Source organism: Anser brachyrhynchus, assembly GCF_964034855.1.
Source record: "Anser brachyrhynchus genome assembly, chromosome: Z".
NCBI classification, from domain to species: Eukaryota; Metazoa; Chordata; class Aves; order Anseriformes; family Anatidae; genus Anser; species Anser brachyrhynchus.
The window spans coordinates 13,905,767-13,931,524 of record NC_137697.1 but is presented as its reverse complement, the minus strand read 5'-3'; the positions used below and the strand labels follow the sequence as shown (position 1 = coordinate 13,931,524).

Genomic DNA, 25,758 nt, shown 5'->3' with positions numbered 1-25,758 from the left:
AAACATTGGAATAATCTGCTTGTTTATGAAGGATTTTATGTAATGCCTAATGGTTAAAGGTTGGTTTTAAACATTTTGTTTTCTTTGCAATCTGTTTCAGAGAGCTGCAACACTAGAAAGAATGTGCTTGCTGGTATGTAAATGCCTACAACCTGATTGATTCTGTCAAATTACTGCCCTCTAAAGTATCTGACAACAGATACTTTTGCTGTCTTAGTTATATTTTGCTGGGGAGGGACAGGACATTTTGTTTATTTTTTGAAGTAGCTACCTTTTATACCTACTTCAGTAATTGGTACTTCTGACTGTTTTCAGAACAGCATAATTTTGGGTTCATTGTGCAATTTTACTTACAGAGTAACCTTATGCATCTTTTATTCTCTGATTATAGAGCATTTACAGGAGAGAGCAAAGTGGTCACTGTGACTTTTCAGGATAGGATTGTACTATCACAAGCACATAGCTAATTATTTGAAATAGGTACAGGATTTTTGAGATGAGAAAATGTTGACCATGACACATTTACTCCTTTGTTTGCCTTTCTGCCATTTCCATTGCCTTGACTGAGCTATTAGGCACTCCAGAAAAAGACATGCCAGGAAAAGATAGATTTGTCTGGTTTGGAAACAGGAGCAATGTAAATCCCTTCTGGTTAGAGTTGTGTCCTTGGGGGGGCCCAGTTCTGAATTGTCTCACCTTAGGTCTTGTATTGTGCAGTTCATTAGGATATGGTGCTGATGACTGCCAAGGACTACACAGGAGAAAGATCCCAGATATATTTGAAAACAAACGGGAAACCTCAGGATGCAAGCAAACAAATTAGGCCAGCACTGAAATCCAGCAGTGGCTCCAAATGAGATAGAATGGGTTTTATCTGAAAAAAAAATAAACAACTGAAAACCAGGAGTACTTTACTCTTACATTAACACTTTGTTGTTCAACAGTAAACATGTTTTCACACTTGTGAGAATGAGAATTAAGGGAAAAACATCTAGGCAGTTCTGGATAGAGCTTGGAGAGCTTCCTGATTCACTGAAACACCTATTTACTTCATGCTGTTACTGACGGCTGTCTCATGACTTTTTTTTTCTCTAGATAAATGTTCAAACCTGTAAAATGAAGGTTTGAATGAGGTTTCATGGGACAGCTGAGCTGACAGAACTTGTTGGCTGCTGAAAGGGGAGCCTTGCTCCAAGGTTTGTGATATCTCTTTCCCCTTGCCTTGGCATCACAGATGAAGTGTGCGTGTATGGTGGTCATTTTCTTCATCACCTGTCAAGTCATAGAATCACAGAGTCAGAGAATATTTGAGTTGGAAGGGACTCACAAGGATCATCAAGTCCAATTCCTGGGTTCCCAAAGGACCAACCAAAAATCAGACCATATGTCTGATGGAAGCATTGTTGTCCAAACACTTCTTGAACTCCAGCATCTTGGTGCCATGACCACTGCCTTGGGGAGCCTGTCCCAGTGCCCGACCACCCTCTGGGTGCAGAGCCTTTCCCTAACCCCCAGCCTGACCCTCCCCTGTCCCAGCTCCGTGCCGTTCCCTCGGGTCCTGTCGCTGTCCCCAGAGAGCAGAGCTCAGCGCCTGCCCCTCCGCTCCCCTCGTGAGGGAGCTGCAGGCCGCCATGAGGCCTCCCCTCAGCCTGCTCTGCTCTGGGCTGAACAAACCAAGGGACCTCAGTAGCTGTTCATGTGTCTTCCCCTCTAGCCCATCTACCATCTTTATAGCCGTCCTTTGGACACTCTAATACTGTGGCACCCAAAACTGCACAAAGTGCTGGAGGTGAGGCTGCACCTCCAGAGCAGAGCAGAACAACCCCTTCCCTCAACCGACTAGCCTGATGCACCCCAGGGTACGGTTGGCCATTTTGGCTGCCAGGGCACACTGCTGGCTCATGTTCACCTTGCTTTCAATCAAAACCCCTAGATTCTTTCCTGTGGGGCTTCTCTCCAGCATCTCATCCCCCAGTCTGTACATATAACCAGGGCTGCCCTGTACCAGGTGCAGAATCCATCACTTGTTAAACTTCATATTGTTGGGGATTGCCCAACTCTCTAATTTGTCCACATCTCTCTGCAAGGTCTCACCGCCCTCGACAGAGTCAACAGCTCCACCCAGTTTGGTATCATCTGCGAACTTGCTCAAGAAACCTTCAAGTCCTTCATCTAGATCGTTTATGAAAACATTGAAGAGGACTGGTCCTAAAATGGAGCCCTGGGGAATCCCCCTAGTGACAGCTCATCAACTTGATGTAATGCCATTTACAAAAATCTGACCAATGACTGCATTGTCCTTTAGGTGTTTTCAGTAACTTCTAGAATAATCTTCTATATAATTTTACCAGACACTGAAGTGAGACTTAAAGTGTCTTAAAGTGATTTAAAGAGTCCTCTTAAAACTATTTGTATATTACTTTTTTTATGAAAGTGGGTCAGTCTTCATAAGGCTTTCATGAATGCTTTTGTATTCTGGCATTTTCCAAATACTTGTTGCCTATGTGTTGAAAGATTTTTCCTTGTTTGTGTGAGGTTGCTTCACTGTTGATATTAAACCTACAAGCATCTGGTCCAAATCAGGATGTTAACCAAAGCAGCATTCCAGTGCCAACTTTGCATCACCTGGTTCAGTATAAATTGCTAAGAAATTCTCATGGGCTTTTCTTTCATTCTTTTTGGTTTCACACTTAAAGGAGAAGCCTTGTCTCAAACTGGGCTGTTGTGTCTAGGAATCCTTTATAATCAGTCATCAAGGCACACATTTGGTAAGGAATATATGCCAATGTATGTTCTCAGATGTCTTTTATCATCTGTCTGGGCATTACTGTTTGGGTTTTTCCAGATCATGAATTAGTCTAGGTCTTTTCAGAGTAGTAAGTGACAAATGCCATACTCCAAACTGGAATTGTTTGCTACATATGGGAACTGAAGATCATCCCATGGGATTAATGTGTGCTAAATAATCCGTAAATACTGAAATAAAACAGAGCAAGGTAGAAGCATGCGTCTTCTTGTCTGCAAACTATTTCAAGTATGATAACTTGTATTTCAGCCTGATGATAAATTGTTCTAGGTAGCATGTTTAAGCTTTATTATGGAAAAAGTGTGGCTTCCACATTTATATGCAAATTTTTAAATGTGAAATGAATTTTCAGAGGGCATTTCCTTAGGATACTATGTTGTCCATCTCTCTCATTTTTTTATTTTACTACATAGAGCACTGACAACATCTGTGGTGTGGATTGCTGAGAGTTTCATGCCAGAGAGTTTTGTTGCTTTCTGCATTTATTTTTTTTTAATCCACATTGGTTCAACCTATAGTAGCCTCTGTAACCTCAGATTAATCTCATATTTAAAATTCTCTTTTGTTTATGCCTGTTTGGCTCATGAGAACGTCCCCCAAACTCCTGTTGTTCAGGATCATTCGAGGATTTTCTAACTAAACTGTTCTGAATTTGACCTGATTATCTTTACAAATGACTTTGTGTATTTTTCACTATTTTTCTATTCCCACACTATGCTTGGTACAAACTTGATATTAAATAGCATAACAAACTAGAAAGCTGTTGACATCTTATGTTTTCGTTGTTAGCAAGTATTGTTTGCATAAGATTTATCTCCTGAGAGGAGAAGGGATTGCTTTATAGAAATATGCTTGCCTTCACTAGTCTAACAATTGGTAATCTGTTCCAATGTGGGTGTGTATATGCACTCTTCTCTGAAATGTTTTCTCAATTGTGAGGTTTCCCTGTAATAAGTTCCCAGCTGGGAAAAGGAAATGTGTTTTCAGCAGGAACTGATCTTGTCATATTTCTGAATGACAGTTTGGTGACTCTTCTTCCTTGCATACTTACTGCGTTTAAGGTAAATTTACTCTGCTGTGTTGGTTTGAATAAAAGCTTTCTAAACTGCTACCTAATAATGGTCACCTACAAACAGCTTTTCGTTTCAATTCCTGAGTTAGTGCAGGCCCTCTAGACCTGTTTGTGTGTGTGCATAGGCTATTTTTGGATCTAAACTACAAATTTATAGTTTAGTGCTTCTCTTCTGAGAATGGACTAGGTAAAAGCTTTTACTGTTTAAGACAAACTGCCTGCTCTCTATGTGTTTGTAGTTGGTTCTGCTTGCTTCCTGGACTAAAGTACTGCAATTGTTGGAGCTCTGTGCATTTCTGGGTGCTCCCAGGGCAGTTTACTGAACTCCAGTATAAGTTGGCCAAATCCATTAAAATCACAGGGATTTCATGCATGTGACCAGCAGGATAAGTTAGCCTGGAGAACCTTTTACTATTTGACATAAGAGGGGTGAACAGCACATCTTTACTCTTGGATCTGAAGTCCTTTGGAGTGATGCCTGCAAGTAATGCTGAATTTCTTCCACAGAAATCTGTATGCATTTTCTGTGTATTTGGTGAGATGTGGAAAATTTGGACAAAGAATTTCATGTTTATAAAAAGGTTTCTGCAGTGGACAGCTAGATGAAATACACTGAAGTCAGTGTGGTCTAGGCAGGCCTTTTCTGTCCTACAGGTTTATCCTATGTCCCACAGGAACAGAAGAACAAAATGCTTCCTCGCTTGTATTCAGCGGTGGGGATAAAGGAGCGTGCTGTGGCTTCTAAGCAGCAGCAGGAGTAGCAAGCAAACATCTCACTCAAGACACCTGGAGATCTCTTTCCTTTCCTTAAACAGCTCCTGCTGCTGGCTTCATGGCTGGAGAAGGGAAAGAGAGGGAAAATTACAAGCCAGTGTTCCTAACCCTCCCCCCCTTCTTTCTTGCTTCTTCCTCTTGCAGTAGTGATTACTGCTTCTGCATGTTTCGCAGTCCCTGTCACAGACCAGGTAAGCAGGAAGCTTTCTCTGCTGCTGTGTCCCTGAGGAAATCCCATCGCCTCTGTGGAAGATTTGTGTATCCTCATGGCAGACATGCATTGGTGTCCCGAAAGAGGTATTTCTCTCAGCGTTGAAAAGACTGGGCTGCTGTGTTGTAAATAGGAAATAGCGTATATTCTGTGCTGTTTGCTGTGTCTGAACGGCCTTAAGCACAAGGAGCCAAATGCAGTCTATAGTAGCTGCAATGTAGTGAACTCTGTATTATTTGAGTTAGAGTTACTTCTGCTCTGAATGTAAGTTGATCTCACGTCTGGGATGCTTCAGCATAATACAGAGCCACACCATGAGATGTTGAGCAGCATGCAGTGGCACTTGTGGAACCAAGCACAGGAAATACACATCTTGGGGACATCCTCTGACTTCTGTCAAATTTAGTAAAGCTGCATTTGTTGGTTACTCAGTATAAGTGAGTATATGTAAATCCAGAAGGTTTTGTTTTGATTACCTTGTCTGTCTTCATTCATGATAAAATTTAGAGGTATCTTCTAAGCTGTTTCAGAGGAGGGATCAGAACATCTATTTATGATCTGAATATTTTCAGTAGTAGAGACTCCACTACAATCTGGGAAGATGTTCTAATGTTTAATTCCATCCAATTTAATGGATGGCTATAGCATTTTTTATCCCATTCTGTATGCTTCAAGGGAGTTTTTTGTTGCCTTTTTTTTTTTTTAATAAGATAAATATTAAAATTTTCTCAAGCCTTGGCATTATCAGAGTTTTTTTCTTCTGGTCCTTCACTCAATCTACTGACTCTTCGCTGATCTCTTTGATTCTATTTTTCTACACATTTGAACACTCTTCTTTGGGGACATCAGGACAGACAACAGTAGTGTAATGGGAATTATTCTTGTGTCAACTACAGACATCATAAAATCTTTCTTGTCCAACTTGGTAATTCCCTAATCTCCAAAGCAGACATCAGTCCTTTGAGGCTATGACTGATCCTCACAGATGCACCATGAAAATTTACCAACCATGCCCCAAAGCATTTTCACAGGCATTTTTTTTCCCTTGGGGTAGAAACCACCACCTTCTCTTTTGTAGCTAGGTGCAAATATGTATACCCTTGGGTGTCTTGTAATCACCACCATTACCTATGCTCAGTTTATTAAATCAAACCTCATGCCTGAATAGTCAACGTGGCCTCTAATTTGCTTTCTGCTCCCTTCTTTCCAGGAAACACTTTGCACATCCAGTCACTTGAAACAGTACTATTTTTCTGTAGATTTGAACAAGAATTTTTTCTTGTTCAGGGAGCATCTATTCCAAATTACATGGCTTTACTGGCAGTCACCCAGTAATATATCAGTGACTTTTTTCATTACTTATCAGTATTCTTTCACTGTTATTGATAATTTTGGGTTTCTTTGGGACAGGTACTGTTAAATGACAAATATCATGGGCAGTTCCCATGGGAGGGTACTAGAAATGTATCACTGGATGAAAACTCCATATTTACATGTATATCCTGGAGCCCATAAATCAAATACATTTATACAGTCTTGGAAGTACTTTACTGATACTGGATCGTTTTTATGGATTAAGCCAAGTATCCTACGCTGCAAAACAGTATCTTGCAGAAGACTGAGAATATTACATAAAATCGTACTTCTAAAACCCAGATTGAAAACTGTAAGTCTGTTGTATACAGATCTGTTGATTGGCATTCATTGTATAACTTAGATTAATTGTTCATAATCAAATCCCTCATCAGTTTTTCTACTACATAAAAATTATTTTTGCTTCGCAAAATCTATTTCAGGCTGACAGGCCTACAATTCTTTAGGGCATCTAATTTGCCTTTTGTAAATATTGACATAGCATTTGTGTTCTTTCTGTTCTTTTGAACTTTTCCAGTTCCATTTTTCCAAACCATAATGACGATAAGCATTACCAATCCAGCCGGTACCTATGCCATCTCTTTCAACATACTTGGATAGAAGTTATCCAACTTTGCTGATGTAAAAATGTCCAATTAGTAGCTGCTGTTTAACATCTTCTTAAGTTACTGTTGGAATGGAAACTATTTCATCATCATAATATGAATGTTATTTGCTTTTTCTCAGACAGATGTGTGTATTAAACTCCTCCTGCTTTTCTTTGTTACTCTCGCCAATCCTACAATTTCCATCCAATACTGGACATCTTTTTTAAAAATGACCTTTTTAGAGGTGTGGGGGATTTTGTCTAACAGCTCAAGCCACTCACTTGTGTCCAGGTCTGGGTTCCCCAGCACAAGAGGGACATGGAGCTACTGGGGCGAGTTCAGAGGAGGGCTACGAAGATGATGAGAGGACTGGAGCACCTGTTGTACAAGGACAGGCTGAGAGAGCTGGGCCTGTTTAGCCTGGAAAAGAGAAGACTGAGGGGAGACCTCATCAATGTGTATAAATATCTGAGGGGAGGGTGTTGAGAGGATGGAGCCAGTCTCTTTTCAGTTGTGCCCAGCAACAGGACGAGAGGCAACGGGCACAAACTGAAGCACAGGAGGTTCTGGCTGAATATGAGGGGGCACTTCTTTACTGTGGGGGTGACAGGGCACTGGGACAGGTTGCCTAGAGAGGTTGTGGAGTCTCCTTCTCTGGAGATACTCAAAACCCACCTGGATGCCATCCTGTGCAATGTGCTCTAGGTGATCCCGCATGGCAGGGGGGTTGGACTTTGATGATCTTCAGAGGTCCCCTCCAACCTCAGCCATTCTGTGATTCTGCTACCTGTTGTTTTGTAAGTTTTTTCTTTTTTTTTTTTTTTTTATTCCCCCCCCCCCCCCCCCCCCAGTAGTTCTCAATCAGAAATCGTAACCTGTTGAGGGGGCAACTGATAGCCTGCTAATGAAAAGAGATTTCTGTCAGGCTGCCATGGATGAATTCACATCTTTTGCCAAAGAAAAATGAAATACCCTATCTCACCTCATATAAGTATCCTGCTGACAACTGTTTCTGTACTGTAGTGGCTATATAGGTGGGATTGATTTCCACTAAATCTAAACATAGAAGAGGTAGAGCTGTGTCTTTAGCTGTCCATTGTAGAATGAGGGGAGTCTTGCTTTCATGCTGCCTGCCTATATTTACTGGCTCTAAAGGGCACCTAGGCAACCAGATTTCTGGTTCTTAGATGAGTTAGGGTAGGTGTACAGCTGATCAGCTGTCTGTAGACATTAAACCCCAAAAAGGGGGGTGGGAGGAGGGAACAATCAAGAGAAACATCATCAAGATTTCAGTTCCCAAATTTTGCTTTCTTTAAATCAAAATTCAAAAAGTACCTCCTTCCAGATAGTGTTTGCCTTGGCTATTGTTTATTGGTGATTACAAGTCAAAAACTGAATGTGTCATTTAAGAAGGCCACTAATTTATATATACCAACCTGACATCTGAAGTTAATTTCTTTGTTCCTGATGGATTCTGAAGGCTGAATTTGATAGTCTAGCTGCTTGCAAATTAAAACCTGTTCCTAGATCTGTTGTTCATGAGAGAGACTGATTAATGTGGTCAGCACTTTCTGATCAGAACTGTATAAAAATTGGTTCTTTTTTATTTTCCAATTCAGCTGTATTTTCATTTAACAGGTATAGAATATAGATAGAAAACTATAACTTTTGTGGGTTATACAAAGTAAGTTTTTACAAGTAAGAGGAATAGAGTGACTGCAGAGGTCTTCTTATCTTCTTCTGTTAATCGCTGAAAGAGAAATATGCAAAAGAAGCTACAGGTTCAACAATAAAGGAAAAGAGAGGGAAAGATCTTAAGGTAATCTTTGCATTGTTTCACAAAGCCAGAATTAATGTTGATATTTTAGCTGTGTTTTGATAACAGATAGTTTTGTTTAAAAAGTTTCAAGACCACCATACCTATAACATCTCTGCAGATCTCTAGGTGAAAGCTGCACCTGTGCTTTCTGAAAGGTCATTCACATTTTGATAGTGTTTTTAAAAAAAAGACATAACAGAAACAAACAACCAAGAAAATCCTCTCAGTATGTAGCTTTACAATATTGCAATTACAGATTTCACACAGTCATTCTGACCTTATTAAAATTGTCTTCAACATCTGCCAGCTGTCACTGTCAACTGCAAATTACTACATATGGTAACAGGTAACCTGTTTTTATTGCCATGTAATCTGTGAGACGTAAATAGCTTTGTACTGTAATTACATGGCACTTACCTTATGGTTGAAGTAATTACATGGCTGCTTGTACCCTGTAAAATAGCGATAACTTTTTTGTTTTTCGTGTTGGAGTTGTTCAATTTGTCCTCTGCGCATTTACATATAAAGTTTCAGTAGTCTCAGCATTATGAATATAATGTACAATCCATTAACGAGACACTCATCCCTCTCTTTTTTTTAAAGTTGGTGCATGAATGGTTTCTAGGGGATCCAAGTTTGTTGTTAATTGTCAGAACACTTTTGGAGTGGAATTCTGAAATATAACCCTTAAAGCAAACAATCTTCTTTTATTTCTATGAGAAAGTCAGCAGCACAAATAAATACTTGTGCTTTTTTAAAAAACTAAATTCGTTCTCATATCAAAATTGTGATTGAAATGAATTAGGCATATCAGTAACTTGCTGGCAGCTCTTTGAGGCAGCAGAATGATGTATCTTTTTATTAGCTGACACATGGCTCTATCTGCCAGCTATATTTTAAATGGAGGTACAATTTCAGTCTGTAGCATTTGGTAGAAATAAATTTGCTATGCTAAAATCGGAAACATTAATGATTGTGCTTACAGCAGTGGGTATGTAATTTGGGTGGCCATGTAATGTTTGTATGTGGGGAAATGGATAGCTTCTCAGGATACAAACATTTATTGTTGACATACTTCAATGTCTATACCCTGAAAAGGACAGAAAAAATGGAAATGCTGCAAAGGACTGAAGCATGGAAGACTGCGTATCCAGACGGGGTACAGCAATGTTGTGGGAAAGCAGAAGAGGGCACTCTACAGCTGTCTGGTGACCCGGAGTGCTATGTGCCACTGGAAGAGCTGCTCGTGGGAGCAGTTACAGCTCTTTTAGCCCTGCTCTTCACTCCTGTTCTTCTGTGCATTACATTAAAAAACCCTTCCCTTTTATTCCTTTTTTTTTTTTTTTTTGGTAGAATTATAGAATTACCCGAAGAGTTTACTGATGCGGGTGCATCTCTTGATATTGTCTTTTCAAGGTTCAGTCTTCGATCCTTCCCTGTCTCTTGTACTGGTTAGGAGAGGTGGTGTTTTCAAGACAGAGTACTTTGTAGGGTAGGTCAGATTGTGAAAGGCTTCTGGTGTGGCAGTGAACGGTAGATGGCAGTACTGTCCTGTTGCACCGCTTGAGTGTGTATCATCAGAAATGTTAAATCCTGTGTAACATACCCTTCACTACACGTCTGCTGTTGAAATATGAATAGTTAGGTTAAATATCACTCTATCTAGAAGTAGGTCAGTTCCCTAAAGACTATTATCCGTGTTGAAATTTGGAGCGAGGGGATGATGGTATAGGTATTTTATAAATAGATGCTAAGTGCATTTCTATTCTTTGGTTACCTGTTCTGGATGTAATTCATAGATGAAAAAAACTAATGTTAGTGTAACACCACTTAATGCCATTTCAAATGTAATCAGAAGCCACTGCAGTATATATGTTCCTAGCTTTTATTTTTTTTTTCCTCTAGGGGAATTTGCTTTTTGCAGAAATAACTTGGTTAGTGATACATGGTGCATTCCTGTAAATTTCCCATTTCCCCATACTGAAACATCTCTACAGTCTGAAAACTTGATGACTCATAGTTTATCAGTCTTTTGAGTCTTAAATCGGAGCCAGTCCCTCTTGACTTTTCTAGTACCGGAAACTGGAGATTTTTTTGCTGTCTGCCCATGAGCACACTTTGAAGGGAAAGGCTAATTGATAAAATTTTTTGCCCTAAAGTCATCTGATTGAAAAAAATAAATAAATAAAAATTCTTCCTGGAGTTAGTCCACTAGAGAAAAAAAAAAAAGTAGTATTTAATCCACATCATTAAAAAAAAAAGTTATTAGAATTGGCCCTTCTGATAGCACATTAGCAGAAAGATCCTCAGTGTGTGTAATCTCTGTAAAAGTCCAAACTTATTTCTCTCCTGAAGTTTTTATTAAGAATCGTGTAGAGAACTTAGACCTTTAAATTTTAATTAATTTAATTTAATTTTTAATTTCCATGGAAGTACTGAATCAGAATATGTGAGGAATGTAGAGTGTACTTCTGCATAATTGTATTTGTGATGCACCAGAGTAGAACTGTTATGACTTAATAACTGTACTCAAAAAAGTATGTTTTTCAAGTTAGACTGAGTGTTTTATTAAATAATTTGTTTAGATGTTGTTTCTTTAACTTTTTTTTCTTCGTGCATGCGTGTGTAGACTTACAGGATCTTTGCAGGTTCTGTGAAGCAACTGAGGAGCTTATTTTTCTAGATTCATTTTATGAAACACTAGGAATGCAGTATTTTATAGCAAGCTGTTCTTGCTAATGTGTAACTTCTGTTTCTGCGAATATGGAAGTTGCTGGCATTAGACTGTAAACACTTAAAATGGAGTTTTAATAGTTTTTTAACTCGTATTGAACTGCTTATGATGGCAGAAATAAATTTTGCCAGTTGTTATTTTAAAATTTACAAATAAAAGTATTTGAGGAGGTAGAATTGTGGTCTTGCCCTAATGTTTTCTATATGAAATACTTGCATATTAATATTTCGATTGCTTTGAAAAGATTAGAGAAAGGGGCTTTCAAATCATAGATTGCAAATTTTTAAAGCTTGTATCAAACTTTTACCATAACCTGCCTTTGCTGATAGTGAAGATGATTAGGACGGAAAGCAAAACTAGCTTCATAATACAGTTTTTCCAAAATTCTTAAAGACTGCTTGCCATAAACTTTTACAAATTGATTTGTGAAAAAAAAACGTGACAAAGTTAAATGAGAGATAGCACATACAGTTTCAATGGTCAAAGGGCTGCGAAGAAATTTTTACAGGAAGTTTAGTATTAGCAGATACTTTACGGGGTGGGGGGGGAGATGAAAAGGTGGATATTATTACAAAGCCAAATGTCTTGTGGGTTGTTTAATTTGTTACACAATGCATTACATTAAACAAAAATTAAAAGATCTCTTGACTGGCAGTACTTTAAAAGCACCCTGCAGAAATTCTTGGTTAGCTATAGAGGAAAAAAAAAAATCGGTAGCTTTTTTTTCTTTTTGGAGTGGATGAAGTTTTGTCAATCTAAGTTTGCAGTATAGCTATATAGTACTTTCTCTACAGTTCTTAAGCTGTATCATGGGAAGCCATGTTTTATTTTTTGGAGGCAGAATTAAAATTGGCTTTACATTTAGTTTCTGCATAGCCAGACTTGCTCTTATGTTTGTAATATTTAGAGAAGTTCAATAGGGGGCCCTTGGTGCTTTGATCTAGTGCCACAGTGCAGTTTAATGAGAGGGGTTCTCAATATTGTCTGCAATATTAAAAATTCTGCTAGTTCTGTCTTCAATAATAAAATGCGAGATTTACACCTTGGAAACCTTCTTGTATTTCTGGGCGCTCTTTCTGTTTGAAACAGGTAATTACAAAAACCTCCGGATCAATTTTTGTAAAGGGGCACCCTGATGGGTGCCATGACTGAAGTGTGACATGAGCCTTTTCCAATACAATGGGTGGCCTAACATTCCTCGGGAAGGCCAAGCTCATTAAATATTCTCTTCTTTTTTTCTACCCTCTCCCCCTCTTCATGCACTTAGCTTGAGTTGTGCTAAGTCTGAGGTTTCCTCACTGAGGACTTAGGAAAATTGCATAGAGTTCTCAGATTGAATTTTTTATGTGTATGACTTCATGATGGCATTAGCATGTGCTTTGATCCATGTGTGAATGGCACTGGGTCGGCTCTTATTGCCATATCCAGATGGTGTTACAGGGAACAAACAGTTGTGTTTTAGGATTTCTCAATAGACTGTCTAGACTGGTCTTGCAGCAGACAGATACAGCCACCCATCAAATTAGCGTTTGTCAGATTTATGGTAATGGTTCACCAAAGCCTTCCTGTCATTGACATTAAGATTTACGCCTCCGAAGTTATTTTGCCTTCCGCAGAGTGTAAAGTCTGATCGTGTGTATGTGTGTGATTATCTACATGTAGATGTATATTTGCATAAATAAATTTTTAACTAAAAGAAAAAAAAAAGTAATTACTATGGTAAGAGGCAGAATTTTTAAAGTATTTTTTTAAGAGTCTGGTTCCTACAGCTGGATTGATTAAGGAAACTTTCCCTTTCCTGTCCATCCCCTCCCTTCAAATGATAATACGGATGTTCTGTTCCAGTCAGTGTCTCCCATATGCCCCTTTTGGAAAGAAAAACATGTATGTGGATCACTATGGCTAGATTTTGCACTTTCATGTTACACTGCAGTAATATGAGCTGCTCCCCGTACACAGTGGGAATAACCTTTTGACAGGCAGTATGTCCATTCTCAGTGGAAATGTTTTTCCAAGTCTGGCCAGGGCTCCTTTGATCATGCCACCTCAAATGTAGGGGTCATAGCTACTATGCAATGTAAGAACCACTGATGGTTGACCAGGGGAGAGATAATTTTGAGAAGAGCGTATTTAAAATAAGCCAAATGTGGTGTATTTTTTGTTTGCTTGTTTTGTTTTTTAATTATTTTTAAGGGCATTAAGAATTTGTGTTGTGGTGGCGAGGCTAAGCAGGAGTGTTGTGGAAGTTTGTAGAGGTAGCTGAACATGCATATACACTTGATGGTGGAAATGAGATTGTGGAAATTTCAAACAGCTGAACTGCAGTGGTGATCTGTGGGCTTGAACATGCCAGAGCATGTTCTGAAAATGTTTGCTTGTTATAAGGATATTTCAGAAATAGCAAAGGGAGTAATGGGCTGATGAAACAATCCAGATGTTATAGTAAACTGTATATTTGGGGAATGCTACCGCTTAATGAACAACCAATTTTACAAAACACTTGTATTGATTTGCAAGTCTCTCTATGGTACGTGCTTTGGAAAGTCTCTCCCCTATTTGCTATAAATGAGAATAATTACCACTGATCATGAATAAGAACAAGAATTTGATCAAATATAAAGCCGTTTTCTAGACAGCTTAATTCTCTGCTCTTGCTGTTTCCCTTGTTTGAAGGGAGCTTTGTGACAATGGAAGAAAGTAAATATGTCTGATACATTCATTGACAAGAGGCAGCTCCAGGAAGTCAGAGCCGGTTCTCCAGAAGGCAGTTCACAATCCTTGAGAAGCACACACGTGCTCCCTGTGCCATCTTTTTTAGGGGCTCACAACCTCCCTGTTACACAGCAGCAGCATTCCCCTGTATCTTGCAAAAATCAGCTAGTTTGTTCTTCACAAATCTGTGATCAGATTGTGATGGTGTAATCTTTGTTTATTGGATAGATTTCTGTGATTTATGTGTGCTGAACGTCTTTCGCTGTTACACAACTTTCCTCTGTGCAAGTATTTCAGTGAAAGGAACTCAAGATATCAGAGAAGTAAATCTTGAACAGCAGAATAAGAACTCATTTCCTTTATGAGGAGAGTGTGGAGAGCTGTTCTTGTTTTTTCTCTTTTAAAAAATAAAAAATAAAAATCTTAGGGATGTTATCTGTGACTGCTGGGAAGAACAGTTTGTCAAACTTTGTCTCCACACAGTATCTTTTCTTACCTCAGCGGAGGGAGGATGCAGCATTGTTTTCTTTCTTTAGGTAGAGCAAGACAGACTTCTTTGGTTTTGATTTTTCTTCTTGTAGTCTGATTTTATCAGAATAAGCATATGATACACTGAGATATTTTAGTTGGTAAATTTTCTGTATACAGTTAAAATTAGCACAATACAGCATTTTAACAGTTGAGTAGGCATTTTAACTTCACTATAGTGCTGTTCTGGTTTTAACCAGACATTGTGAAATGTGTACCTATATACACTAGATACAGATGGTATTTCTTTCAAGACTGTTATACTTGGTTACTTTTTATTTCTTACTCAAGCAGCGTTAGAAAACCTTACCTGGCCTTGGAGGCTTTACATGAGATATTTTTCTTTGAAGTTTGAGAATTGAGACTTTCCTTTCAGCATACTTCTGGTTTTAGTTTGATACGGTGAAAACCTGGGATGAAGTCTTTCTTTCTTTATGCTATCTTAACTTGTCTCAATCAACTAAAAGATACTATATGGCCAGTTTTAAGTTTTTGAGAATCATTACTCCTCCAGGAGGACAATAGATTATTTATAGAAATATTACTACCTCAGTGGATATGACTTACTGATATGAACAAAACTTTCTTGCTTATTAGAAATGAATTTATAAGAGATGAGCTAAAAGGTGCATGTTTTATTTTCCTTATTTTCCTAAAGTACGTTTTTAGGGTAGCCTAAACTTACGGAAGGTAGTAGAGGGGCTAATAACACACTTGGCCTAGCTAAGACCCAGATGAGGACTGTATGTTGCACTGTCTGCACCCATGTAAGTGCTGTAGGTTGGTGCGTTACAAAACATCATTAGTTCTGCGAGTGAAAGACCCATGGTGCCATGGTGGCAGAGGATCTGCACCATGAGCACGCAGCTGAAGCAGAGAGGAAAAGCTGAGGAGCTGCTGGCTGTGTGTTGTTGTAATGGCCAAAGGCGTGCAGCAGGATGAGGCTCTGTTGGGCATCTCCCTTACCGTGTGTTCTTTGGGACGGAGATGGCCACCAGCGTGGCCTGCCGCAGGAGGTGTGCAAGTAGCACACATTAGGATGGGCTTTGTGTCTGGGGGAGTCACTATCATCTGTTTGTCTTTTTGGGGGGAGATTTTGATGACAGGTGATGAGCTAAGAATGAACACGGTGTCATCTCCCCTTTCTTCCCAAAGCAAAGAGTGTAAGTCGTGACTTGGGAGGGGAAAACAATCTGTGGAAACTGCGTGAGGAATGGAGGCAGAGGAGTGTGGTAAGTGGTGAACAGCAGGCAGGCAGCTGAGAGACGGATCTGATTTTTAAAAATCAGAACAGCCTGACCCTGCCAGCGCAAAGATGCTCACAGGACCTTGCCCTCTCTGGTCCTAGCAGGGAGCATGGAGCTGGGGCATCCCAGCCCTGGGCACTTCCACCACCACCTCTCTCGGCAGGCTGGCACTGCTGCCCCAGCCCCTTGCTGCTCTTCTCTGCCCTCACTCAGGGGAAAACAGGGTGAGAGGGACAGTGGAGCTGCCTGAGTGGATGCTGAATTGAAAGAAGAGTTCTCTAGTACCATGGCCTAATTCCCTTGTCAACGCACACAGCCCTCACACCCAAATTTACAAGTGTTTTAAATCCTAGCTAGCTGGCCCAGCTGGGAATATAAACTAGACCTCAGGTATTGTTTTAACTTGGGCTGGCAACCTGCCTACCCTGCAAACGAGGATACAGAATAAATCTGGCAATCCTTCAGAGCTGTCCCACAGCTCCCCCAGAAGCACAGACAGATGCTTGATGATTCCTTTCCAGTTAGTGTGGGAGGCTTCTCTTTCCCCCTTACCGTAAAAACAAAGAAGAAAAAAAAAAAAAAAAAAAACACCATTGTGATACATCTCTAGAAATGCTTTCACTGGTAAAGGAACAGTAACTTGGGCAGTGGCTACTCACCCTGTGACTAAGCTGATGTGGGTGCTTAGGTTTGAGCACCTGGGCAAAACTGGCAGTGAATAAACATGCCTACACTGGAGCCAGTAGACTGTGGGAGTCTGCCCAAATCAATAAGCTGCTCAACCTTCTTTGATTTTATTTTATATTTTATTTTTCTCCAGCAATGGTAGCTTTGTAAGGACACTATCAATTACAAACTGTATTTGTTGGAAAATGTCACATAGATGTCTTGCATAGACGAAAGATCAGAGAAGAGAGCTCTGTAGAATTTGTACTGTGTTCACAGGACAGCTGAGGTTGGGAAGGGATCTTGGAAGATCTATAGCCCAGCCTCATGGTCAAAACAGTGGGGGTGTGTGTGTGTCAGCTTGAGGTCTGACCAGGTTGCTCAAGGTTTTATCCAGTTCAGTTCTGGTTTTGAAAACCGAGGGGAAGAAACCTCAAAAGATAAGGACTGCAGAGCCTCTGGGCAACATGTTCCACTGCTGGACTGTTTTTCCCTCGGGGAAGAAGTATTTTCTTATATTCAGTCTGAACCTCTCGGGTTTCAATTTGTCCATTGTTTCTTGTCCTCGCTGCATTTACAGCTGCAAGTATCTCTTCTGAAAGTTCCCACTACATTTATCCGGATATCTCAATAGCTTTAGATTGTCTGGAAGATTATTCTGTGTTTGTACTGCTGTGGTCTTGTTAGATTTTATAAATGAGATTTCTCTTAGCAGAGGGTGCAGCTTAGGCTGCAGTATGATTTTTGAGAGTTGGCACTTTCTTTATGCCACATGCAGTATAAGTACAAAATACGTTTGAACAAACAGAAATATGTACTTTTGGCAATATTGTAGTCTGAAACATAAGGCGAAAGTGTGATGCCTGATGCATTTGCATTAACAAATGCCTGTTCTGAAAGCGGGGAATGGTAGTGCTTTTGTAAGTAACAAAGGGAAATCAAGATTATTTATTTTTTTTAATATGCTGCTGCACTTAGGGCTCTGAGTTGTGAGACTGACTGATCTTAATTTCACATTTCAAATAGGAAACTTCAGGGCATCAACAAAGACACTAAAAAGCCTACAGAACCAGAAGACAGCAACATGTTAGTATGCTGCTATCTTCACATAGCCGGGCAGCCTCAATTTCATGGTAAAATAATCAACTGTATGAAAATAGATGTCTTAATTCCTTCTGCTCTCCAGGTAGATTTTTCTCTAATTGCTATCAAGTGGATAAGTGGTGTTTTCAAGATCTTCATAGATTTCTGTTTTGTTTCCTTATGCTTTTTTTTTTTTTTGGTAGTAAGTACGTGCTGATCTACAGCCTAGTCTGAGCACATGTTACAGCTTAATTAAAATTGATTTAAAAGCAGTTTAGGTAAATAAGCACTCAGTGAATTTTCAAACATAGGTTAGTTAATTTAGGCTGACTTGCATCACGCATTTGTGTAATGTATGGGAGTAGTAAGAATCCACTTCCTAATTCATATTTGCTTCTTTTTGTATGTTATTGAAAGGGCTCAAGTATCACTTGTTGTTAGTGTGTAGTTTGGCATTTTCAGTTAAGCTGTCTAGGCCCACTGTGGCTGTGTAATGTACATGACTTGTTTTATTTCTAAGACAGTAAAATCCAGCTTTTGAAAACGTACAACATTGCATTCTCTTCCTGTGCCTGGTCCAGATGCACTCGAGTTTTTGAAATATTGCACAGGATCTACGATGACTGTTTTCTAAAACCTGTGCAAGGTAATTGTTTTTCTGCAGTGGTACAACAGCGTTCTTCGTGCCTAGAGTTGCATATGAATTGCAAGTATTACAAATCTGGTATCAAGGCTGAAAAATAAATCTTAATACAAGACTTGATTAACAAAAGTGCAGATTAGTGAAGTGAGTAGCTTCTCTAATAAAGCAGAAAACTAGAACCAGCTGGAGTTGGGGGAGGTGAAGAGGGGTGAGGGGACATGGGGAATGTAAATTGTGGAATGGTCTCTGCTTTGATTTTTTTTTTTTTAACCTGTGTTGTATTAGCTACTTTCCAACCGGCAAATTGTAGAAATGGGCAAAAGAAATCTGTTACGGTTTTTTTGGCCCCTCCATGCTCTTCTATACAAGGAAGCATTTTTTGTGTGTTTCATAAGCTTTCTATACAACTTCTTAAATACCATTTTTCATTCAGACAAAAATGTTGCAGGCATACATGCTCAAAATATGCAGTAACGTGATACGAGTGCCTAGCGAAACTGGGTATAGTACTCTGAGATGGTGATTTCCATTCTTCTCTTTGTAGGCATTGAAACTATTCCTATAATCACAATGCTATCTCAAATGAAATTTTGCTGAACTAATAATTGTTTTGTGGTTGAGAGAACACCACAAGAATTTCATTGCTGAAGTCAGCTGCTGTGGAAATGAGACTCACTCCCCTGACTTGGCCCATACCAGTGATCTCTCAACTGCCATCATCACAGAAATTCATGGAGAAATGGATCCACTCCCATTCATTAGCATGAAATCAAGAAGCAGATCTTGGAAAGAATCTGGTAGTAGACCAGAAGCCAGCCTGGCGCGGATGAGCAATCTCCACGCGCTGTTTAGCCGAGTGCTCTGCCTGTTGATTCAGTTGAAACGTCTCATCCCTGGGGTGTAGCGCGTGGTGATACTCGGCCTGGAGGTGATGAATACATGGATAACTATGCTTCAATCCACATTCCTTGAGAAGGGGTGCAGTCTCTAGGACAGCCAAAGATGGCAAGGGTTTTTAGCTACTGTTACTATGTAAGCATCCAGGAGTACTACAAATAGTTCCCAATTAAACAAAACAAAACAAAAAAACCCTCCTCCGCTTTTCAGGGTGTGGCAGTCCTTTCAGTAGTCTGATCTGGAAGCCTCAGCGTACCGGTGTCTAAAATTGGCTATTGCGAAATAAAATTAAAAAAAAAGACCCTGGCAACAGCAAAGCAACACCACCACCACCGGCCCCCTGCCTGCCCAAAGGAATGAGGCTTCACCATAGGTAAGGGTTTCCTCTGCCTCACACGTACATTTGGTTTTGGTGGGCCCCATTTACGTGTAGGTGCTGAAAAGGAACACTTGGTCCTTACCATGCAGTACAGCTTAAAATGGCATAATGTGACTGCAGGATAACCACAACAGGGAAATAGCAGTCTTGCAATAGTGAAACATTTTTCTCGGGGTATTCAGATTGAAGCTTTGACTCAGGTGAAGGAAGCACAATTTCCCATGTTATTAGGCTATATATAAGTTTAGAAAAAATGGTGGGGACTTGCTGCAGTGTTTTAAATTTTTTTTTTTTTTTTTAAACAGAAATTAAAATTCTGTAATTGCCTCAGCTGGTAGAGAGAAAAGTATAATTTCTAGATTATGTTTTGAAAGCCCCTGAAGTAGTGTAGACCTCACCCTCATGATACTGAGTATTTCCTAAGCTTGCTCAGTTTTCCGAGTGAAACTTTACATCGTTCAACAGGTCCCTAGTTCCATGTGTTGAGGATGGGCAAAGTTACATGTCAAAGACTAAGATTCATGATGTGGAGAATGCCTAACCCAATGAGTACGAAATGCTAAAGGGTATATCCAAAGCTTCTGCCACGTGATAAACAACGTAAAATAGCCCAAACCTGCAGGATTTTTCATGTTTTTAAAAGTTTCGACTTTTAATGGCAAAAACTAACTCAAGAAATTCTTTAAAAAGAAACCCATGCAGTCTGTATTTTGTTTTAACTGTCCTAAGATATCAGTAATGAAGACATTTTAATGAGCAGCTAATGAGTCTCTGAAATAGTTGCATTTGCTGAGATTCTTTCTGGGAAGATTGACTAAATCCCTCTATATTCTACAGTATCAAAGTAGATCTATAGTACATCCGACACAGGAAACGTTACAAGACAATCAGTCTTTTGCTTATGATGCTTCTTACAATGGAACTAATGAATATTGCAGAAATTTAAAATACAGAGTGAGACTACTATTAGTTTTTAAATCTGGTTAGCATTTGTGGAATTTTAAGTGTTGGAGATCTTGCTTGTTTTTTTGCTCTATTGTCACTGGCAAAGAATTTCTTTTAAAATTTTCTGGAGCTCTTACTGTGCTGACCAGAGATACAAAGCACACAAACCAAGCATATGGAGACAGTCTTACTCTGCTTTAGAAGGATTAATAGTTTCAAATTAAGATCAAAAGAATGTCCAGTATGTGTAACATGTAATGCATATTAATTTACCTTAAGCAAATACCACATTGTCCTTCACTTGGCATGCTAGCAATGCACAAAAAAAAAAAAAAGGTGAAAGTTTAGATTGTGTCTGAGCTACAAGGTAGCGTTAATTCCAGTTAAAATAAGTCTTCTATAATAAGCACTTAGGGGAAATTCAAAGCTATTACCGAGGATGGCCTGCCAAAAATCTTAACTCATTGATGACAGTCAAATAATGTTAAATTCTTTGAACATGTGTAAAAATGGGAAAACGGGCAGGTCTAATTCCTGAAAATATGGGCAACACAGAATGAGCACGCTGATAAATGAGTTGCTCTGAAATTTTTAATTTAAATGGAGTGTTTAATTGTTGATGGATGGAAGTATAGTAGCTTCTCAAAGAAAGAATATGTCTTTATTTACCCTGAACAGAATTGTGTGTGTCACTTGCACGGTAAAGTTTTTGTCACTGCTTTTTTCTGGTCAGGTACCACTGAATGATTTTAACTAGAAAATAAAGAAAAGGACTCCACTCTTCTACAATTTCACTTATAAGTTGGCTTTTTTTTTTTCAATTGAAACATACGTGATCATGTAGTAGTGCAATTCCATACTGCTTTTTGTGTATAGAGTTTTTCAGTTTATTTTATTACAGTCGGCCTTTCACACAGCATGACTTTTCTGCTCCTTCTGAATCAATTATTTAAAATTATGGAGTGAAATTCAAGTTGCATGCTTGGTAGAATTGAGTTTTGCTGAAATGCGTATGGTTTTACCCCGTCTTTTGTGCTGATGGGTTTACTAAGGAAATTCTTAATTTCTTGTTTCAGTATTATTTCAACTGGAATCTGTGGTATATCAAGCTGTCCCTGAAGGATTTTCTTCTCTATTTATCTGACAGAAGAAAATTTTTTCTAGGAAATACCACTGAATAGTATGGTTGATTGGAGTAGAAAATATGTTGCTATTAGGCTGGAATGTAAGTCTAAGCAGAAGAGAAAAGTGGTAGACAGCAGGAAGAAGACTCATGATACATTTGTCATTAAAATACTTAAGTTCGCCTGGAAGTCCAAGTAGCTTTTAGTGTTTATACTATGGACTTCATATGGATGCTTAGTGAAAAAATATTTACCTGGTTTCATACTGTTTAACACTTTGCTTGGTGCTGTCAATATGTTTTTTTCAGTGAATGTTTTCAAGTCAATTTACGGTCTCGTAGAACTTTATTTTCATTTTATTTGTAAAGGTTATTTTTCTAGGATTTTTAATGGGAGATGGCTTAACTGCTTTTACTGTTTAAGGGTGCAAAATGTCCCCAGCTGAAAAATCTTCAAATATTTAAACTGCAGCTAAATAGTACATTTTGATTCCTGCTTATGGATAAGAGTCAAATATGAGACTTCTCAGCTTAGTTGTGTACTTGAACAATAAGCTATTTTAAATGACTGTAGTTTATTTGTTCTAGATGAGACATCTCAGTCATGCTAGAAAACTAGCACTGAAATTATTATTATTAGACCATGTTGCTTTGCCAAGGAACTTCTTTTCTTTTGAACAAAGAAGGTTGAATCTGTACCAAAACCAAATTCCAGGTCTGAACAAAAAAAAATGATAAAAATGCTGTGTAGTTGTTACTTCTCTGTAGCTTATGGGACTTGGTCTTTGCTGCTTTGCTCACAGTGTGGTGTGGTTTGGATCACACTGCACTTCAGTGGTATTTCACTAGAAGTAATACATTAATAACAACTGTGTTTTTCCCTTTCCTGCACCTACTCCTATTATTTTTTTTCAGCTTTTGGCTGACATTTACATCCTATTCAGAATTACATTATCCTCAGCTTTGTGAGGATAGCTAGATGTAAAAATAGGTTTAATAAAATTTGCTGGCTTGTTTCTAAGAATAAAGTTTTTTTTTTTTTTTTTTTTTTTTAAAGCCAATTCATTGTAGTTTCTCAATTTAAAGAGCTGGGTAATGGCTCATTAATTTTGGAATGCACAGTTTGCGACATAATAATCAAAGGCCTTTCACGTTTTTTTAGGAAAATGTATTTAGATTTGTGAACTTCAGTAAACATATGCTCCCATGAATTACGTATGTTTTGCTGGATGTTGAAATGTCTGCCTGAGTATTCTGTTCTTTTCCATCAAAATATCAAAATGTTTAGAGAGTACACTTGATTGCTTAAAGGATCTGAGCTTTTTTAATTTCCTTTACTAAGGATCTTAGGAAGTTCAACAGGAAAACAGAAGCTGTTGAGGTAGAGTTTAAGATTTAAGCAGCATAGTTGGGAGTGGGAGGAGAATTTCTGCTTCAGCATTGTGCCTGACTGGATGAGGTTTGTGCAGTGGTCAGGCTTGCACTTTTTAAATGTATATATATATTTTGCTCTATGTTTTTTAGTTTGATTTCCATGGCATTTTAAAGGTGAAGGTAGTGTTATGTAATAAGTTGCACGTACATCAGTTCTTCTGTTTCGGGAGACAGAAGTGACCAAGGCTCATACTTTACATCAGGCACCAGAAATTTTCTCTCTTGCCAGAGAACAGTGAACAGCATGCTTTTTCTTGTTTATTTCAGCTTTATAACTAACTGCAGAAAATGAGTAGGAAACAAGAACAAGTGAAGGTTCACCTGTGTGCACAATGATGCTACCTAGGTGTCAGGTGAGGATCTTGTACAGCCCACTAGGAAACAACGGTTAATGTCTCTTAATTTTATGAATGCTTTTGATAAGACATTTTTCCTGAAATATTTTTTTTTATGTCTTTCCCTACTTTTATAGCTTGTCATTTCGTCCTGATTAAGCACTGATCTCTATAGGATGTAATTTGTGATTGTATGCTTTTGTAGCAATAAACTCAATGATGCAAGCTTAAAAATTTGTTGCAAGGATGAAAAAACGTAACTACTCAAATATTGATTCAAATAAAGAAGACTGTGTTATTATTATTTAGGAAAGTAAAATACTTCCGGTGTTTTTTATCAGTATTAGGATCTGTGTTTGATGTTTTACTGCAGTTTGTTTCTTTTTAAATCTTACACTTCTATATTTTATTACTGAATAACATAATCAGACTGTTCTGCACTCCTTGTGTAAAGTTGAATGATATGTTCTGTACCTTATCGTCTTTCTTGATTGTTATAAATTGCTTTGGAGAAATACTTCTGAGCTATAAATGCTTCCTCTTAAGTGAAAAATCCCTATGGCATGAGAAGAACTATGTGCATCTCTTCTCATACTCTGTATGCAATCCTTACATTTCAAAAATACTGATCTTATGATATGTAGGTGACTGGCCATTACCTAAGCCTCGCTGTAAAAGCTGTTGTATGTCATATGTTTGATATATGTGTATATCAAACTTCCTTTTAAAACAAACAAACAAACAAACAAAAATCACAAACCTCTTTAATTAGGGAAGCGAGTGTAAAAGAAAGGAAAAAAAAACAACTAACTTTAAACAAAAAAAGATAGAGTTAAATTCTGCTTTTACAACTGATCATATGTCTTAGTCTTAAAACCAACCATCTTCCATTTCTTAAGCCTGTTTTTATTCATTGTCTTGATCTGAATTATGCCACCAACTCCAGATTGTTTATGTTTCACTGATAGAATCTCATCATTATTGCAGTTCTCCCTGGTTGTTGGTGAAATTTTCTCTCTAGCCAGTGGAAGGAGGAGTTTCCCATCTTGGCAAGATTTACACTGATCTAGATTAAATGGTAAAATTTTTGTTCCAGTAAGCAGCAGTGAGTCAGTTTTTACTGAGGTGTCTGCAGGCTCCTTAAAATAAATATTAAATCTCTTACAGCTGTGCATTAAAGCAGACAAGGGACTGAGCACCCCAGAGCTGTGCTCAGTTATCTGAATTACATGTTGAGTTTATTTCTGGTTGGATTTATGATTATATTTCACCAACATGAGATATTCTTAAGCAGCAACCTGTTGCCTTTTTAACTTAAGAGAATTTTTATAGAAGTACTGTGTAATTGTTACCTGAAAAACAGACACCCAACAACTTGTCAGTAAAAGCAATAGCATTGGGAAAGTGGTGGCACAGGAATGTTTCAGGCTGGGGACATTTGCTGCTCCCTGTGAAAGTGCTTGCTGTAATGCAAAGTACTTGCACCTACGCAAAGATGAAAGATTCTGAATCACCTCAGGAGATCTGCAGTAGCTCTGAGACTAAAAGCAGATTTTTTTCCACAAAAATGAAAATAAAAATCTGGCACAGTAATACGTTTGTGTGGCTTGAAGTATCTCATGCCTCTTAACTGATAAGGAGTGGATATAGTTACACTAGCAGAAACTTGTTGGTTTGGGTTGTCTGTGCTGCAAAGAGGGTATGCTGACGTACCTGTGAGTAGGCATAGATGTGTGGCAGGCTGTCTCGTGAGTAAGGCCTTGATAGTCTGTTTTTTGATGAAAAATAAACCTTTTTCTTGCCAGCTCCCATTTTTCTCCCCTGCAAAAGTTAAAATCTAGTTGTGGCCTCTGAGAGGCAGCTTAACCTTTAAGAGTGTCCAGAATTTATCTACAAAATATTCTTTACCCTTTTCTTTCTTTTCCTTTTTTTTTTTTTTTTAACCTGACTTAAATAGATGAAGAGGTTTTGGTCAATATTTATTAAACAAATTCTTGTTTGAACAAGAATGGTATTTTTTGTTTGTTTTGTTTTTGTTTTAATGGTGCAAGCCTGTGAACACAGCATATATTTACGGTTGTCTTGCCTCCATATGGTCCATTCTCCTTCCTGTCAACTGAGAATCCCCATCTCAAATTATGTTCCCCAGATATTCAAGGACTACAAGCAGAGCTCCTGTTTGGTTTCTGTTTGAGACAGTTTAAAGGCTGTAGTCCTTGATCCATGTATGATCAGGAGTGACAAATTGGACAGTTCTGATTTTACAGTACTAGAAGTACAAAACAACCAATAAATAGAGAGGTCTTCATTAGAAAACAGATTGGTGACAATTGAGAAACTTAGTGGGAGATAGAGATACTTAACCAAGAAAACAAAATAAAACAAAAAC

General features: G+C 38.5%; 1 protein-coding gene across 18 annotated transcripts in view; it reads left to right on the top strand.

The window, feature by feature from the left end:
• Positions 1-25,758, top strand: part of ARL15 (ARF like GTPase 15) — a 216,847-nt gene that overhangs the window by 45,238 nt on the left and 145,851 nt on the right. For 9 of the 18 annotated variants that reach the window (XM_080574579.1, XM_080574578.1, XM_080574565.1 and 6 more), the window contains one exon: positions 2,088-2,258. The exons of 4 other annotated variants lie outside the window; for them this stretch is intronic. In XM_080574579.1, coding sequence (XP_080430705.1) covers positions 2,088-2,258 — 171 coding nt within the window. Of the gene's footprint in view, positions 1-100; positions 134-1,095; positions 1,197-2,087; positions 2,259-25,758 lie in introns of all 18 variants that reach the window. 5 more of the 18 variants (XM_080574571.1, XM_080574569.1, XM_080574573.1 and 2 more) reach the window with 3 other exon arrangements.